Here is a 16,086-nt window from a genome sequence, read left to right as displayed (position 1 = left end):
AGCAGATTGTTATTTAAGGCTGTGTCCCAAACCTTAGTGATGATTTCTGCACTATTATTGTCCAGAAATCATCATGATGACATGATGACATCAGCAGAAGGTAACATGAAAGGAGCCTACACTAACGAGTTACTTTAAATAAAGACTAACTTAGAAATGTAACAAGTTACTATTTAGGGCAAGTAACAAAGTAAAGTAACTAGTTAGTTTCAAAAGTAACTTTCCCCAACACTGCTCACAGGTGTGTGTTTATCAGATATTTTACAAAGGAAATGAGAAGTGGAACTAGCAGGTTTATAATTAACTTCACGCCCTCAGCATCCTCCAGCTTGTCTCGATGTGTTTCAGTCGTCCTTTAACAGAAAGACCCACATTCTGTCCGGCCTACTTCTGCTGCTTCTTGCGTTCGTCCTCCAGACAAAGCCCTGCACCCTTGGTCCACTTTCCTACGACTCTTTTAAAACGGCTCATTAGAAACAGCTCTATTTTTAGAGCTCCTAATATCTACAGCATGTCTATGGCAAGTAACACACACACACAGCAGTGAGGTGGACCAGGAGCAGAGACCATGGACTGATCCACAGCATCAGATCCAGTCAAACCAGCCAGAGAGTTTAGGCTTTAAGTGAAGAGCTTCATCCAAAACACTTCATGTCCTGCATGTGTTCATGTTGTTAACCCCCAGACATATTTCATGTTTGGGGTCAAATTGACCCCAGAAATTTAAACCTACAAAAAATGATTGTAATTGAAAGTGTTACACAAGTTTACACTTCAGAACATCAGCAGGTAACACATAGCAGGTAGTCAATAATGAAAAAAAAGTGAATTAGTCAAAACAGTCTTTAGAGCTGACAGGAGCTCACTGGCAGAACATCTTCAGGTGAGAGAAAACTATAAAAACTTGATAAAACTGAAACCAAACATAATAGGAGGTGCAAGTAATCCCATAGAATGTAAATAGGTTATATTTTGCTCATGTAGGCCTATGGAAGAATGACTGTAACTTTTGTTTTTTTTTGTTCTAGGTGTGAATATGAGATATCAAGTGTGGATTAATTTAAAAATGTTCTTGAATTAAAGAAATGACCCGAAATTCATCATTTTAAACTGAAACAGGGACTGACCATCTGGATGTAGGTTACTGTCTGTGTGCGCCATCTACTGTCTGATTGAGGAAACTTGAGTTTGTTTCTATCTATCCATCCATCTATCTCCCTCCCTCCCTCCCTGGTTAAGTAAAAAACACCCTGGGATAAGGCCGTGGTAAAGTGTTTAATATCATGTATTACAGTTACAGAATTTTGTAATACACTACTTTTTTCAGTGAAAATTATATACGCGATCTTAAAGACTGCAGAAAATCAAGCTAAACTTTTTTTTTTTTATATTTTTATTTTATAAATTGTCTTTATTCAACAAATAAATAACAAAGCTGCATGTAGAAAGGATCATATGCTTGGAAATAGCTTCACACGCTTCCACATACAGAAACATTTCTATTTTTTCTCCGTTTAACTTTTTTTTTCCTCCAATATAAACGTCCATTTCATGCATGGCATCACTTTCATGAGAGAACTCTTTAACACTGCGACCAAAATGGCAAACCGCTGAAATGGAAATGTAGCTTTGTTAACTTGCACTGTTAAGTGTGAACATGGTAACACAGCAGGGAGGTAGAGCCGAGCAGACAGACACAGCAGGGAGCAGACCCTCTCCTGGCTCAGGTTCCCATCCAAACCAGGGACTTGGGACTTCTGGATTACCGGAGAATGAAATCTAAGCATCTGTTCATGATGTTAGCTGTGTCTGCTTTTACATATTTAGCTGCCTGTGTAGCCAACAGCTTGCAAAATGTAAGAACTGATCATTCTGAAACACTGAAAGACTGTTTGGTACTAGGGAGGGGACGATATGTTTCTCCACTGATACGATTCGATACGTGATCTGAGGTTCAGGATTCAATACAACCAGGATACCATGTAATAAATTAAAGTTCAGTGACAGCAAAGTCTGACTGTGCAGAATTCTGTTTATTTCTGAGACACAAATCTTTCTAGCGATGCCATTGGCTGCTAGAATGTAAACAACAATTTAAAAATGTCATTACAAAGTGACAATAATATAATTTGGATGGAGAGCTTGTGAAACTGTGATGGTCAAGAGTCTCATTAGTGATTACTACAGCAGAATAACATGGAGCTGATATCACCATTCATGTTCCTGACAGCAGAATAACATGGAGCTGATATCACCATTCATGTTCCTGCCCCACGATACTTATTGTCACATTTTTTATTTTTCATATCGTCCCATCCCCAGTTGGTACCGGTGTGTTTGTAGCGCTCACAGGCGTAAAGAGCGCTATGCTAGCTGGTTAGAAACTTAAGATATAACTTATAAGCTGAAACCTGATCCCCCCCGGAGAAGCCGAGTTAGCCGGTGGATTCGGTGCCGGTCTTGCGGATGCTGACCTTCTTGCGGGTGTTGTCGGTGCAGCGCTCCAGGATGAGCTCCGGACTGGGCCGGGGCGGGATGATGGGAGCCGGTTTCTTCAGTTCCCCTTCAGAGCTGGAGCCGGACTGCTCGGGGATGTTGTCTGGGGGTTAGAAACCACGTCAAATCAACACTAAGTGATGAGGTCCCATCTGTGTTCAGAGTGCTTTTTAAAGATGCTACGTGTGTCATTTTAACATCAATTAATCATTACCGTATTAATTTTGAGACATTAGTATAATTACTGTTAACAAATGAGACCACCAGTGAGAAACCTGTCAGCCTCTATCAGCCTCTACTCTGCATCCTCCATTGTTTCTGCACCTGGTGGATTTGGAGGGAAATCTGCTGGATTGCAGGAAGCAACGAGGCTTATGGGAAATGTAGTCTTAATGTGGAGAAACACTAGAACTAACAATACTACATGGTGTGAGACCAATCAGCTCCACCATGGTCTCATTGGTTTACAGTCATTAGACCAAGGCAGCAACTTTAATTTGACATATTGATGATGTTTAAAATGCTACATGAAGCGCCTTTACGATAGTATTTACATTTTTACATTACACAGAGAAAATCCAACATAACCATTTAAGATAAGGTAAGATAAGATAAGATAAGATAAGATAAGATAGAGCTGGTGGAGTTTACATTTACATTTTAGGTATTTAGCTGACGCTCTTATCCATAGAAATTAAAATGAGTGCAACAGTAGAAAAAGCTTTGACCATCACACAGGCGTCCTGCTGAAGCGACTACAGCGGTCTGAGCCAGACTGACACCTAGTGCAACATGTTAACATGACCAGACTTCCATACCCTGGTTCTTCCTCTCCTGCAGCGGGGACTTGGCGGGGGCGGCGCCGCTCCTCTTGGCCTCGGCGAGCCGGCCGCCCTTCTGCTGCAGGAAGCGGCGGCTGTTCCTGCGGTATGAGTCCTGGCTGAGCCGCTGCCGCGCCCGGCTGTGGATGCTGTGGGCGTTACGGATGGTGGACCTGAGACCGGAGAGGACACACACACACACACACACACACACATACACACACACACAGCGCTGCAGTGGTAAGTTTATTATTATTAATATTAATATTATTTTGACTGATAATCGGTCACATTTTCATGTAAATAACTGTTTACTACTGTCTAGCACCGACTGCTCTAACTCAACAGTGATCCAACATATCTCCAGTTCATAAATCTTCTCCTCTGTCTGTTCTAAACAGCCGGTGTCTGGTCGCTCTTTCCTGGGAAAAATCCTCTGCCGCACAGGAAGTGATGCGTTTTGCATTTCCGGTTTGTTTGGAATCAACAGAAGAAGAAGAACTGGGTAGTTAGCATGAGCAGTGATAGCCGCCATGGCTGAACAGACAGAGAAAAGAGAAACTCAAACTGCAGCAACAGAAAATCCAAACTCCGCCCACACTGTTTGATTGACAGGTGATCTGTGGGAAGAGCAGTGCAGAAACACCACAGTGAGGCTGAGGGACAAAGATGGAGACTAAATAGAGTTTTTAAAAATATATATTTTGAGGATTACCACTTTAATGTATTCTTTCTAAAAAAAAATCTAATTCTTAAAAAAGATAGTGTTTAGGCTAATAGGTGGTTTTACTGTAAATAGAGCACATACCCAGAGAGTACGTGCACACTGCTGACAGCAGAGACAGGAAGTGAAATCACACCATGAGGCAACAGAGGGAAACAGAGAGACAGGAACTTCTGCTTTGTCTGAAGTGAAGCTTTTCTCAACATTGGATTGCCCACAAGGGAACTAACTTCAAACTTGTTTCACTTCGAAGCAAGATGTTCAACATTTAGGAAATAAATTAAATAAATAGAAAATGTGACGTCCTCTCTTTCAATATGACTGCTGGCATGAAGGTGACGCACATTATGAGTTATTCTGTTGTATAATCTGTTTAATTTCAGTTACTTTTGGATTACTTTGCTTGCAAAATCCATAAAATGTGCAGTTGATCTAACAGTTTATTCCTTTTAGGATTTGAGTGTGTATTATACCACATTACATACTATGTTAGGAATTTGTTTCTTTGCTTATCCCTCACACACACACACACACATACATTTGAAGTCTTGCTCAAGGACTCTCCGGCAGGGAGTGGACGTGTGAAATTATGTTTGTGTCTTTCATCTCATAACCGACATCCAGAGCCTGCCTGTTTTTTTATTCTGAGCATAATGGATTAGACTTGCTACCTTTCTCCATCAGATTACTGTAATCCCTTGACAGTGGGACAGCAGGCCGGTGTAGTGAGCGGGGGGGGGGGGAGCGCTCTTTAATCAGCATTTCCCTGGAGTTATCAATATCATCACATATATTTGTATTGTCATGATCTGTAATGTGCTCTGCTGGCTCGTACCGGCGGGGCGGGGGCGTCTGTCTCTGCAGGCTGCTCCTCATCGGCTCGGCTGCGTCTCTCTTGCCGGCCTTCTGCAGGAACATGGAGGGGAAATGTCCCGTCTGCTCTCCTTTCCTGAGAGGAACAGCGTCAGTGTTTACAGCTCACTGTCAACGTTAGGTGTTCAGCTGCTCTACAGACTAATATGTGAGAGAGTAGAGTCATTTAACACAGTGCTGACTGACATGGGAGGAAGTCAAGGTGAATCATGTAATGCTTTGAGTTAGAAAGGTACAAGTGCAGTATACACTACTACTACTATTAATAATATTTACTACTACCACTACTTCTGTGTGTGTGTGTGTGTGTGTGTGTGTGTGTGTGTGTGTGTGTGTGTGTGTGTGTGTGTGTGTGTGTGTTAGGGCTGAACGATTTTGAAAAAAATATCTAATTGCGATTATTTTGATTGATATTGCAATTGCGATATGATTTGCGATATTAGAGGGAATGATCATTTTTACATCATTATTCTCATTTTCATTGAAAAACGTATTAAAATGATTATGGTGTGATTTTTGCGGGGATCTGTACCAAACAAAGATGTTTTCTTAAGTCTGTAGAATATGATGTGTAGGCCAGGACATCTCTGCAGCACGACAATATTTCATTTAAAACGGTATTTTGACACACATTTAACAAATATTGCGCCTCCTGCGATTTGAAAATTGCAGTAGGCCATATTGCGATTTCGATAAAATTTCGATTAATTGTTCAGCCCTAGAGTGTGTGTGTGTGTGTGTGTGTGTGTGTGTGTGTGTGTGTGTGTGTGTGTGTGTGTGTGTGTGTTCCGTACCTGACGACCCACCAGCCGTCCAGCAGCTTGTGAATGACCTCGATGGTTTCCCCCAGCTCCAGAGACATCTCATCCTCCTGCTCCCCCTTGTAGGCTCTGATGGTGACGTGCAGATCTCCTGCAGGCGGACCGGCAGGGCGTCAGAGAGTCAAAACACACACAGCTTCACAACATTCATTTAGGAAAGAAGTTACTTGTAGTACGACTACTTCCACTGCTGCAGTTCTTATTTGGATATACTACTATATATCATAATAAACCCTATCTCTCTATATCATAATAAAAGTACTAACTGTAGACAGTAAATATTTGTGTTTTTGAGGTAATGTGGCTAAAATATGATTTAGAATATTATTCGTTTTTACAATTTTCCACTTTCTTTAGCCATTTTGACAATTGTTTTCTGTTTTTGTTTGTCTAGTTATGTCAAGACCTTTGCTCATAAAAATGCTTCATTATAGATTATTTAATTATATTTTTGCAACAAGGAACAACATGGTTTTCCTTTTCCTTATTTAGGATTTAGGATTTTATTAGGATCCCCATTAGCTGATGCAGAAGATAAGCTACTCTTCCACACAAAACATAAAAGCATGACAACAGATAAGACACTTAAAGACAAAACAACCAAATGATATTAAAATCATAAAGTATAACTAACAATATTCTTTCTCACAAACATATTACTATACATATTCTTCTTCATATACACGTATATTAATAAGGAATTTTGGAATGAAAATCTTCATTTATTGTCCCGAAGGAAATTCACCTTGCAAAACCAGCACAGCACCCAACAGTGGACAGTAAATAATAATCTTTATTTGTATAGCGCTTTTCAAAACAAAGTTACAATAAAAAATACAAATAACACATTTGTAGTTTAAAGACATTCACAGTTATCGGTTATCGGACATTAAAATGTAAAATACCATTCATGATCTTAGCAACACACAACTTGATTAGTGGGATTCTTCAGGACGCCTCACTCAGGAGTTTGTCTGAAGCATCTTTCCCTACAACAAAAACCGCAGTAGCTAACATTGCGATCTCAGTATTTATTTGAATGGTATGTGGGGAGACTTGCCTTCATAGTTGGGGTCTGCCTCCTCAGCCTCCTCCGGGCCGTCCAGAGGCTCCAGGTAGGAGGCAGGAACCCAGCCTCGTTTAGACTCACACTGGCAGAACCACCAACCTGCAGAGAGGAGCGGGATCAGCTCAGAACCGGACATCGGCCGCACGATGTTTACATTTCACATTCATATCTTTGGCATTTAGCTGACGCTCTGATCCGGGGCGACTCACAATGACTGCACCTGTGGAATAAGCCTCAAATCCTCCATCACCAACATGACAAGCAAGCAGTTGTAAAGAGGTCAAGGGTCAGAGCCTCAGCTTCCTGACAACAGATGTGATTTTCTGTCTGTAGAATGATCATGCATGATACAGAAGTACTGGGTAAAGAAATAAAACTCAAGCACGTCTTCAGTTTTTGAACAGGAGGAAGTGGGAGCGGAGCCTCTGACCCCGGCAGTGTTAGTGCCTTGCTCTCCACACTGAGCTTCACTGGGTCAGTAATGTGATGCAATGTAATGAGCAGTAATGAAACTGTGAGGAAATGCAGCTTCTCCTTCAACGGCTCGTCAGTGTGGAACTATCCGGGGCTGTAAGGCACAAAAGCATCCTGGGAAAATACTGTTGGTCATAGTTGCCCTTCTACATTGCTTCAGACTGTTGCCTGTGCTTCACTGTATGAAGATAATTGTACACCAGGAAGGTTTTCGGGCAACACAGATGGACAACACAATGAGGTAAAAAAAAAAAATGTACGGTCAAATGTTGCCCGGCAACAAGATGTATTTACAGCAATATTATGCAACATGTAGGCTCAGTCATATCAGTTTATTGGTCAAAGATGTTCTGCATGTGCACAGTTACTCATGCAGTCTTTAGTTACCAATCTGTCAGTACACAAGCCTTGGTAACAGCTGATTACAGTTTTTTCTGATTGCTTAGGCACTATCTTTGAAACTATAGGCTATTTTTGCAAAACTCTACACACTAACCACAAAACCTTACACCAAACCAGCAAAACATTATACATCTCTTGCAAAAGCAAACAATTCTCGCAAAACTCTTCAAACTCTTTTTAAAAAAATGTGTTTTTGCGTCAATACAGTACACACAAACCATCATTTGAATAAGCACACGAAGCACCAACTACGCACTGATAGTATAAATGAAAAACACTTGTGGCTTTTGCTCTTTCTGTGTGCAGGGCATAGCAGTTTGCAATACTGTAAAGTTTTGTCATACATGTAGTAAACACACATACACATACACAAATAAGGGGAAAAAGTTATTTTTTTTTTTTCTTACAGTAAGAAAAAAAAAAAATAACTTTTTCCCCTTATTTGTATTGATAGTGTGTTATGTTTGGAATACACATCCATACTTTACACATTTGGATACCTGTGTGTATGTGTGTGTGTAGTTGGTGCTTCGTGTGCTTATTCAAATGATGGTTTGTGTGTACTGTACTGACGCAAAAACACAATTTTTTAAAAGAGTTTGAAGAGTTTTGCCAGAATTGTTTGCTTTTGCAAGAGATGTATAATGTTTTGCTGGTTTGGTGTAAGGTTTTGTGGTTAGTGTGTAGAGTTTTGCAAAAATAGCCTATAGTTTCAAAGATAGTGCCTAAGCAATCAGGTAAGCAAACAACTGTAAAAGCCATAATACACTTGATTATGGCTTGACGCTTTTTACGAGGATTATTGGTACTTCAGTAATGCAGAAGGTACAAGCCACACCCTCTTACCTTACATCACTGCTGTACCCATAATCCAAGTAAGGGACACTATCTGAGGTGCTGGTGCTGTAATGCTGAGTCGGCTGCTTGGGTTGGCTGGACTGTCCCCCACATTAGCTTTACCCGAAATGTTTCCCTGCTTGAGCCACTGCAGTTATTCTCCACTGTTATAATTAGACATAATGACATAATGTCTTGAAGAAAATACCGTAAGTCGTACTTGTCTGTTTCCTTCCTGCTGTTCCTCATGCATCACGGTCTAAAGCATCAGTTCCAACACTATGAACTATTGGGTAATACTGTTCTGCATTATTATAGAGGGATGTAAGGAAGAAACATATCAAAAATGCTGTTGGTTATAGCTGTTATAGCTGTCATGATCCCTGCCTAGCCCTTGTGTTTTCCTTGTGTTTGTGTGTGGTCTCCCCTCGTTCTCCTGGCTCCCGGCTCAAGCTCTTCCTGCACACCTGCATGTAATCTGCTCGTCTCCAGTCTGCTCACCTGCTTCCCATCAGCTCAGCAGCCCACAGTATATTATCCCCGGCTTGGCCATCCACTCACCGCCGGATCGTACATGCTGTTCATGCAAAGACTCAGCTACCGTGCCGCCTGCCAGCCAGACGCCAGCCTCCTGTCTCCAGCCCTCCTGCCTCCCTCATCGGATCAGTTCAGCTCTTTGGACCCCGCTCTACCTCGCTCTCCTCAGCACCTTCCCTGTCCTGCCTTGGCCCAGCTTCGCGCCTTATCCTCAGCTCCAGGTTTCCAGCTACCCGCCCCGAGCCCTCGCCCCAGCTTCCAGCTTCCAGCTCTGTAAATAAACTGTCTTTGAACTGTACTCGCTGCCTCCTGTCTGTGTCTCGCACTTGGGTTCACTTGCCCAGCCGTAACACCTTTTGTTCCCAATGCATCACGGTCTAAAAGAGTCTGTTTGAAATGAAGTACTGAGTATTTCTTCTCAACATTGGGACAATTCCCCATGATTATAGTTGGATGTATGAGTTACATTATGTATTTTGAAGAAATATATGGTTGGTCATGGTTGTTTTCAGGTATTCCCAGGGAAGTTTGTGCAATATTAAGGTGTTCACTTCTTCTTACCATTGGGACTTTTCTCCACAATCTCCACCAGGTCCCCGGTGTGCAGATTGATCTCGTGTTTGGAAGTCTTGTCGAAGTCGGCGATCACTCTGTAGCTGTCCAGTATGATGGGGCTGGAAATCTCTGAGGAGGATGACGGGAAAAATAATATGTGTGAAGGCCAGGATACTGAAGAGCACTTCCTAAAATTAATTGCTGGCATGAAAATAAAATTCACTATGGATTGTGGTTGAAGTTATTTGCTAGCCAAAGAATTTTACGACACATGGATGACATAATCAGATGTATATTTGAAAAATCAAGCAAACGAGCAATGAATGTACAAAAAACATCTTTTCTTAAGTGGACATGTTGGAATAAAATCCCTCAGTTATAACCAACAGCTTTAAGTTTAAAAGGCTGCAATACACAGCAACACTTAGAGGCAATGGAGTTATAAGAGCAATAAAATCAACGTTTCTTCCATCCTACTTTCATCACTCCTTATTTTGTCATTTACCTGCAATTTTCCCCATCTCCATCCCTTAAAAATCTACCTTTCATCATTCTAGTGTAGCATGGTGTGAACTAGCTGATTCACAAGTCTGAGCATGTCGTAGAACAGGAATCAACTTTCCCATCAGCTGAAGAAGAAAGTAGAAAACAGTTTAAAATAGATCTTACCGGATGCGTTGCCTCTGGACTTCTCCCTGGACACCACAAACGTCTCATTCCTTTTCAGTCTAAAGAGGAAACGATGATATGATGTTATGATTCACACACATCAACTCCAAATGACAAAATGCACGTAACAAATGTACAGAAGGTTAGAAACATGGGAAACTTTTCTAAGATTACTTTTAATTTAGTCAGAGAGCACCAAAGTTTTAGGTGCTGATTGGAGGCTGAACAGCACTGACACCGACGCTTTAACAACCTGTCCCATGCTAAACAATGTTTGAAAGATTCATTCTATTTTGGTGGATGTGTTTTATTTTGATATTCAGGAAGCCTATTTATTCACTTCAACTCAACTGATAGAAACGCACCTCATTCGTATTTTATTTTTTGCAACATTTCAAAAAGTTCCATAAAATTTGCATGAGTTGGATGGAAACAAAGAGTCATACCAGCTCAGCAGTTGGCACATGAACTATGAACTTGTTTTTTGTCGTTGTTGTTTTTCATTTACTTATGTGGAGAAGCAGTGCTGAACATGTATAAGTTTGCTTTTTATCAATAACGCCCCTCCAGACTTGCACAAAGTCACACCTGCTAACCCAACCTGTCACTCGCCTATCTTTCCTCACAGTCTCCACTGAAACTCTCTGATAAACCGGCAGGATGGAAAGGTGTGTTGTACTGACGGGTTCGGGGCGGGCGGGTTCTCGTCCTCCGGTCGCACCCTGAAGAAGCTGCAGACCAGTTTGCAGCGGGAGATGTGAGGCGGCAGGTTGATGAGGGAGTGGCAATACTCTGCCAAGGTGCTCTGCCTCGTCTCTGTGGACTTCTGGCTGTCCACCCACCTGGGAGCTGAGGAGGGGGAGGAGGGGCAGGAGGGGGAGGAAGGGCAGGAGGGGGAGGAGGGGGAGGAGGGAGAGGAGGGGCAGGAGGGGGAGGAGGGGCAGGAGGGGCAGGAGAGGGAGGAGGGGGAGGAGGGGGAGGAGAGGCAGGAGGGGCAGGAGGGGGAGGACGGGGAGGAGGGGGAGGAGGGGCAGGAGAGGGAGGAGGGGGAGGAGGGGGAGGAGGGGCGGGAGGGGCAGGAGGGGGAGGAGGGGCAGGAGGGGCAGGAGGGGGAGAGCAGAGCAGTTAACCCCTCACACCCTCACCTTCCCCTTAAATTCACCCTTAAAGGATAAGGCCGGTGTTTTTAAATGCATTTCTTACCGTCAACAAATCCTATGAAAATAACAAAATCAGCAATGATTTTGTTTTGCCAACAAGTCTCGTCCATGTAGCCGGTGCCCAGTGCAGCCTCATGTCCCAGCAGCCATAGAACTCCATTGTATTAAAAAAACTATTAAAAACTATTAAAAACACGTCCTCAAACAACTTAATAAGCCGGCTGTAAACACTTTGCGATCTCAGGAAAGTAGTTCCGTAGCACAGAAAATAGTCCCCCGCGTAATGAAGAATTTGTTCCCATTTGAATTTGATTTGGTAATAACTACAACAGTCTGACTTTTCATGGTAACAGTTAGTGATTTTTAAAAGTGAAACTATGTCTCTGTGAGCTGTATTTCAAGGTTTTTAGCTTACAATTGGAGCCAATGACTTCCGGGTTGACGGCTAAAAACGGAACGTGGGAAGTCAGAAAGTAACGGGAGGAGAGCAAACGCATTGTTGATTTTGTTATTTTCATCGGATTTGTTGACGGTAAGCAATGCATTAAAAAACACCGGCCTTATCCTTTAAGTAGCTTCAAAGTTCAAAGTTCCATACTGTACAACAATGTTTTATACATATTCTGTATCTGCTCGTTCCAACGCTTCATTGAAGCTACAGCTGCTGATATTGAGTGAAATAAAGACGCTGCACCATTACATCAAATGGAAAAATCTAGATGTTTGTGCATCATATTCTACACATTTCCTTATAATTATAATTCAGCCTGATGTGTTCGGTGTCTTTGGAAACCTAGAATTTAAAGTAAAGTTTTGTGGGTTTGAGCAAAGCTGCGGCTGCAAAACACGTGTTTGTAGTGGTGATCTCTTCCTTGTTGCACCCTAGTCTTTATAGTGAGTCAGTTTTACACAAATATTCAGATGCACTGCAGTTTGGGAAGTGCAGCATTCTTTGTTTCACTTTCCAGGGCAGTAAGTAAGATGTTTCCTGCCACAAGACACGAAATGACCAGAATAAACCTGCGGCGGTTGATAAGGCTGTTGATCAAAGCCAATGTCTCAACAGTTATTTCACCTGTGATTTCTGGCACTTTCCGGGGTAAAGATTCTGGTGTTGCAGGAGGAGGAGGCGGAGTGAGGTTCCTCATCGCTTCTCCTTCTCCACATTGCATCAAATATTTTGTAAGCAAACGTTTCACAAGGCGGAGTTCTGTTTTCACCGTAAACAACACCTTCGCTCTGAAGGACCGAGGAGGAACTGAGACTCTCTGGTGAAAACACACAACTATGCAACAAACTGCTCGTTTTGTGACACCTGTCATAAGGTGGTAAAGTCCCAGCAGCATGTTCGGACTGAGCTATTTTTTTATTTCTCTTGTCTCTGGAAACGTAGAAACACTCAAACGTCTCGTCTCGTCTTGTCTTGTTTTGTCCATGACTCACACCTGCCAAAAACTGATTAATAATTTCACCAATTTTCTCAATTGCTTCAATAAACGGAAAGAAAAAAGTGAAGTAGATTTACCATCTGGTTGACGATCCCAGGTGCTTCCTCAAAGAATATTGCAGCATGTATTTTTAACTGAAAGGTTGAAGCTGGTAAAGTCCTTCCATCGTCTTTATAATTTCTCTGATACTTCACCCACTGTTACCAGTAGAGTCTGGCATCACATATTCAAACTTGCATCGCTTTCCATTTCTCATAGAGTCATATTGAGTTTGACGCTCCATCAGCTCTGTAACATCTCATTATGTCTTTACACAAATATCACCAACACAAATTCATGTTTATCTATTGTCCTTGGTGAATAAACTGATTCTGCCTTTCTGCTAACAGTCATTTAGTTTGTTATAATGTTTTGTTGCAACAGACTTTACATGCACAAAACTTAAAAAGAAGGGAAGAAATACAATCTGTGCAGGAGAGCCACAGAAACCCAGAGGAGCTCATTGTTTTTAGCCCCAAAGAGAAAAAAAGAGGTGAGAAAAAAATCACCAGAGAGAGACAGGAAAACTCGAAACTCAAACAGAACTGTGTTTGAGTTTCTGTGTCTGGTGTGTGTGTGTGTGTGTGTGTGTGTGTGTGTGTTTTACCTGGTAATGAAGGGATGATTCTGTCTTTCTTTTCGATCTGACCAGCCTCGATGGGAAACATCTCCTTCAGGGTTTTCTGTGAGCAAAACACAACGTCTCTTAACACAGACTGACTTCACTCTGTTTTGTCTTAGTTTAGACTCAGGTTCAGTCTATTTACAGATACAATTAATGGGAAAACAAATGAAAAAAGAGAGAGGAAATACCAACTCTGTGTTTGAGACAAAGAAACCCCACTGAGCTTGTGAAGGCATCTCACCCCAAAGAACAGGAGGTGGATTCTCTATAGTTCCTTGCTCTACTGATCGAGTTATACAGTAGTAAGTATAAGTAACAGTTGTTTTGTATTGCAGAGGAACTCACATGGAAGGTGTGCATCTCAGGATACGTCCTGTAGATCAGCTTCTCAGAGAGGTCGCTCCATTTAGCCATCAGCATGTACACCTGTCCACAGGAACAGAGTCAGAACACCAACTGTTAGGTGCTGCAGTATGTGTGGCATCTTTTAAACATCTATATCACTGTCAAATATAATGTGATACCTTAGTACAGAGGAGTGACCAAGTCGACTTCGCTCGAGTCCCAAGTCAGTCTCAAGTCTCGAGTCAAGTCCCAAGTCTAAATGTAGATTACCAAGTCAAGTCCAAGTCATTAAAGTCAAGTCTCAAGTCTAAATGTAGATTACCAAGTCAAGTCCAAGTCAAGTCCATGTCATTAATGTCAAGTCTCAAGTCTAAATGTAGAACAGCAAGTCAAGTCAGAACAAATCAAGAGTCCAGTATCAATTTAATATCTTAAAGAAAACTAAATATCTAAGGCTTTTCAATGCAATATGGTTTTAATAGGATAAAAACTTGGTAAGAGCATCATGAGTTTGATTTCTATAATCAGTTTCAACTTCAATAAATTCAATCATTCCATACAAATTCAGAAAACAGAATTTAAATTCAGTCGTCCGCTGGAACAAATCTCATCACTTTCAATCTAAGTCATTTACACAAACACAAGATCTCAAGTCAAGACTTTAGAAACCTTTTCAAGTCATCAAAGTACAAGTCAGAGGCAAGTCCCAAGTCACCAGAACCCAAGTCAAGTCAAGTCTCAAGTCTTCTCTTCATGCATCAAGTCAAGTCTCAAGCTATTAAAATTGTCAAAATTTAAGACTCGAGTCCCCACCTCTGCCTTAGTATGATTACTATGATCTTGGTGGTCGATCGCCTCTCACTCCAGTAGTATTGTTAGTTCTAGTGTTTCTCCACATTAAGACTACATTTCCCATCAGCCCTGTTGCTTCCGATTTCAGATTTCCCTCCAGATCCACCAGGTGGAGAAACAATGGAGGATGCAGAGTAGAGGCTGATAGGCTTGTGAATTGTCTTTGTTTTTTTTGTTTTTTTCTTACAGTAATTGAACTCAAAATGAATGTGTTGATAACTATTGATATTAAAATACTACATATAGCACCTTTAAGTAAGCTAAGTAAATGAACAGGTTAAGTAATGTGAGGACTTTACCATGAGAATCTTCATCAAATATTTAACTCTGCTTCCTTGTTCCCAGATTCAAATTTACACTGTAGCCTATACATTTGTATTAAATGAGGTAGGCCTGTAGTTATTCTCTTCACTATTGGATTATAATTGTTTGTCAACTGGCCTTGTATACAGTCAAATTCAGACTCCATTCAATAACTTTCCAGGTCAGTTGTCAAGCTTTTTTTTTCCAGTGCCAGACAGTTTCATGTAATTCCAAAATATTCCTTTAACGTTGACAGAAATTACATTTTTCTTTAAAGCTGATATGTATATGATATTCTTGTTAATATATCACACCAATTGGTTGTATAGTGAAACCGTCTGACGCTCACAGACTTCCAAACATTTGATTTATGATTCAAGCGTGTTCCTGATCATGAAAACATCAATCAACAATCAGAAGTCACCCAAGGACTTCAAGCACATTTACAAACAAAAAGTCTGACAACACACCGACTTGAGACAAGAACAACTAAATCCACTCATTTCAAACACTTAGATGTCTGATTCAAGCATGTCTCTAATCTTGAAAATGCCCAGTCTAAATTTCCCCAAAGATTTCAAGCCCCTTTTGCAGAATAACTGAAATATTTGAGTCTTACATAGTGCTGACTGGGGAAGAATCGCTTCTCGAAGCCCAGCAGCTCCACATGCCTGACGTACGTCTCCATGTTCAGACCGGACCGGACAGCAGATGAGAAGAAGGAATCGAATCCACTGAGCAGCAAGGCAGCAGGGGGCTTATATAGTGTGTGTGTGTGTGTGTGTGTGTGTGTGTGTGTCACCAGCCGACCACAAGGCGTAGTTCCTCTTTACACCTTTGAAGCTCATGTAGCTCACTGTCCACTGAGAAACAGATACCAGGAAATAAACTTATTTTTCAGTCAGTAATTTTACTTTCACTTAAGTCTGTTTCTCCTGGAGTTTTGTCCTTCACTCCATTTTCAATCCATCCATCACAGAACAGATTGTGTCTCAGATTGTGTCTCCATCAGCAGCAGAAACTGGATCAACGTAAA

General features: G+C 41.4%; 1 protein-coding gene across 1 annotated transcript; it reads right to left on the bottom strand.

Moving 5' to 3' along the window:
* Window positions 1-1,307: 1,307 nt before the first annotated feature.
* On the bottom strand, window positions 1,308-15,753 carry LOC144541745 (neutrophil cytosolic factor 1-like). Its single transcript, XM_078286610.1, has 11 exons — window positions 15,670-15,753; window positions 13,896-13,976; window positions 13,533-13,608; window positions 10,962-11,127; window positions 10,279-10,337; window positions 9,616-9,738; window positions 6,796-6,903; window positions 5,709-5,826; window positions 4,877-4,990; window positions 3,315-3,490; window positions 1,308-2,599 (listed from the first exon to the last, which is right to left on the bottom strand). The coding sequence occupies exons 1-11, from the start codon at window positions 15,736-15,738 to the stop codon at window positions 2,436-2,438; spliced, it is 1,254 nt and encodes a 417-aa protein (XP_078142736.1). The 5' UTR covers window positions 15,739-15,753; the 3' UTR covers window positions 1,308-2,435.
* Window positions 15,754-16,086: the final 333 nt, after the last annotated feature.

This window comes from Centroberyx gerrardi, chromosome 11 (assembly GCF_048128805.1).
Source record: "Centroberyx gerrardi isolate f3 chromosome 11, fCenGer3.hap1.cur.20231027, whole genome shotgun sequence".
Classification (NCBI taxonomy): Eukaryota; Metazoa; Chordata; class Actinopteri; order Beryciformes; family Berycidae; genus Centroberyx; species Centroberyx gerrardi.
The sequence above is the reverse complement of the archived record's forward strand: the minus strand, read 5'-3'. Positions and strand labels throughout refer to the sequence as shown.

What these genes read in the sequence shown, in the direction of transcription:
- LOC144541745 (XM_078286610.1), bottom strand. Translation starts at nt 15,738, where the DNA reads ATGGAGACGTACGTCAGGCATGTGGAGCTGCTGGGCTTCGAGAAGCGA. An exon ending in TCTTCCCCAGTCAGCACTAT is followed by an intron (nt 13,977 to 15,669) that starts GTAAGACTCAAA and finishes TCCTGTGGACAG; the next exon opens with GTGTACATGCTGATGGCTAA. An exon ending in CTGAGATGCACACCTTCCAT is followed by an intron (nt 13,609 to 13,895) that starts GTGAGTTCCTCT and finishes TTTTGCTCACAG; the next exon opens with AAAACCCTGAAGGAGATGTT.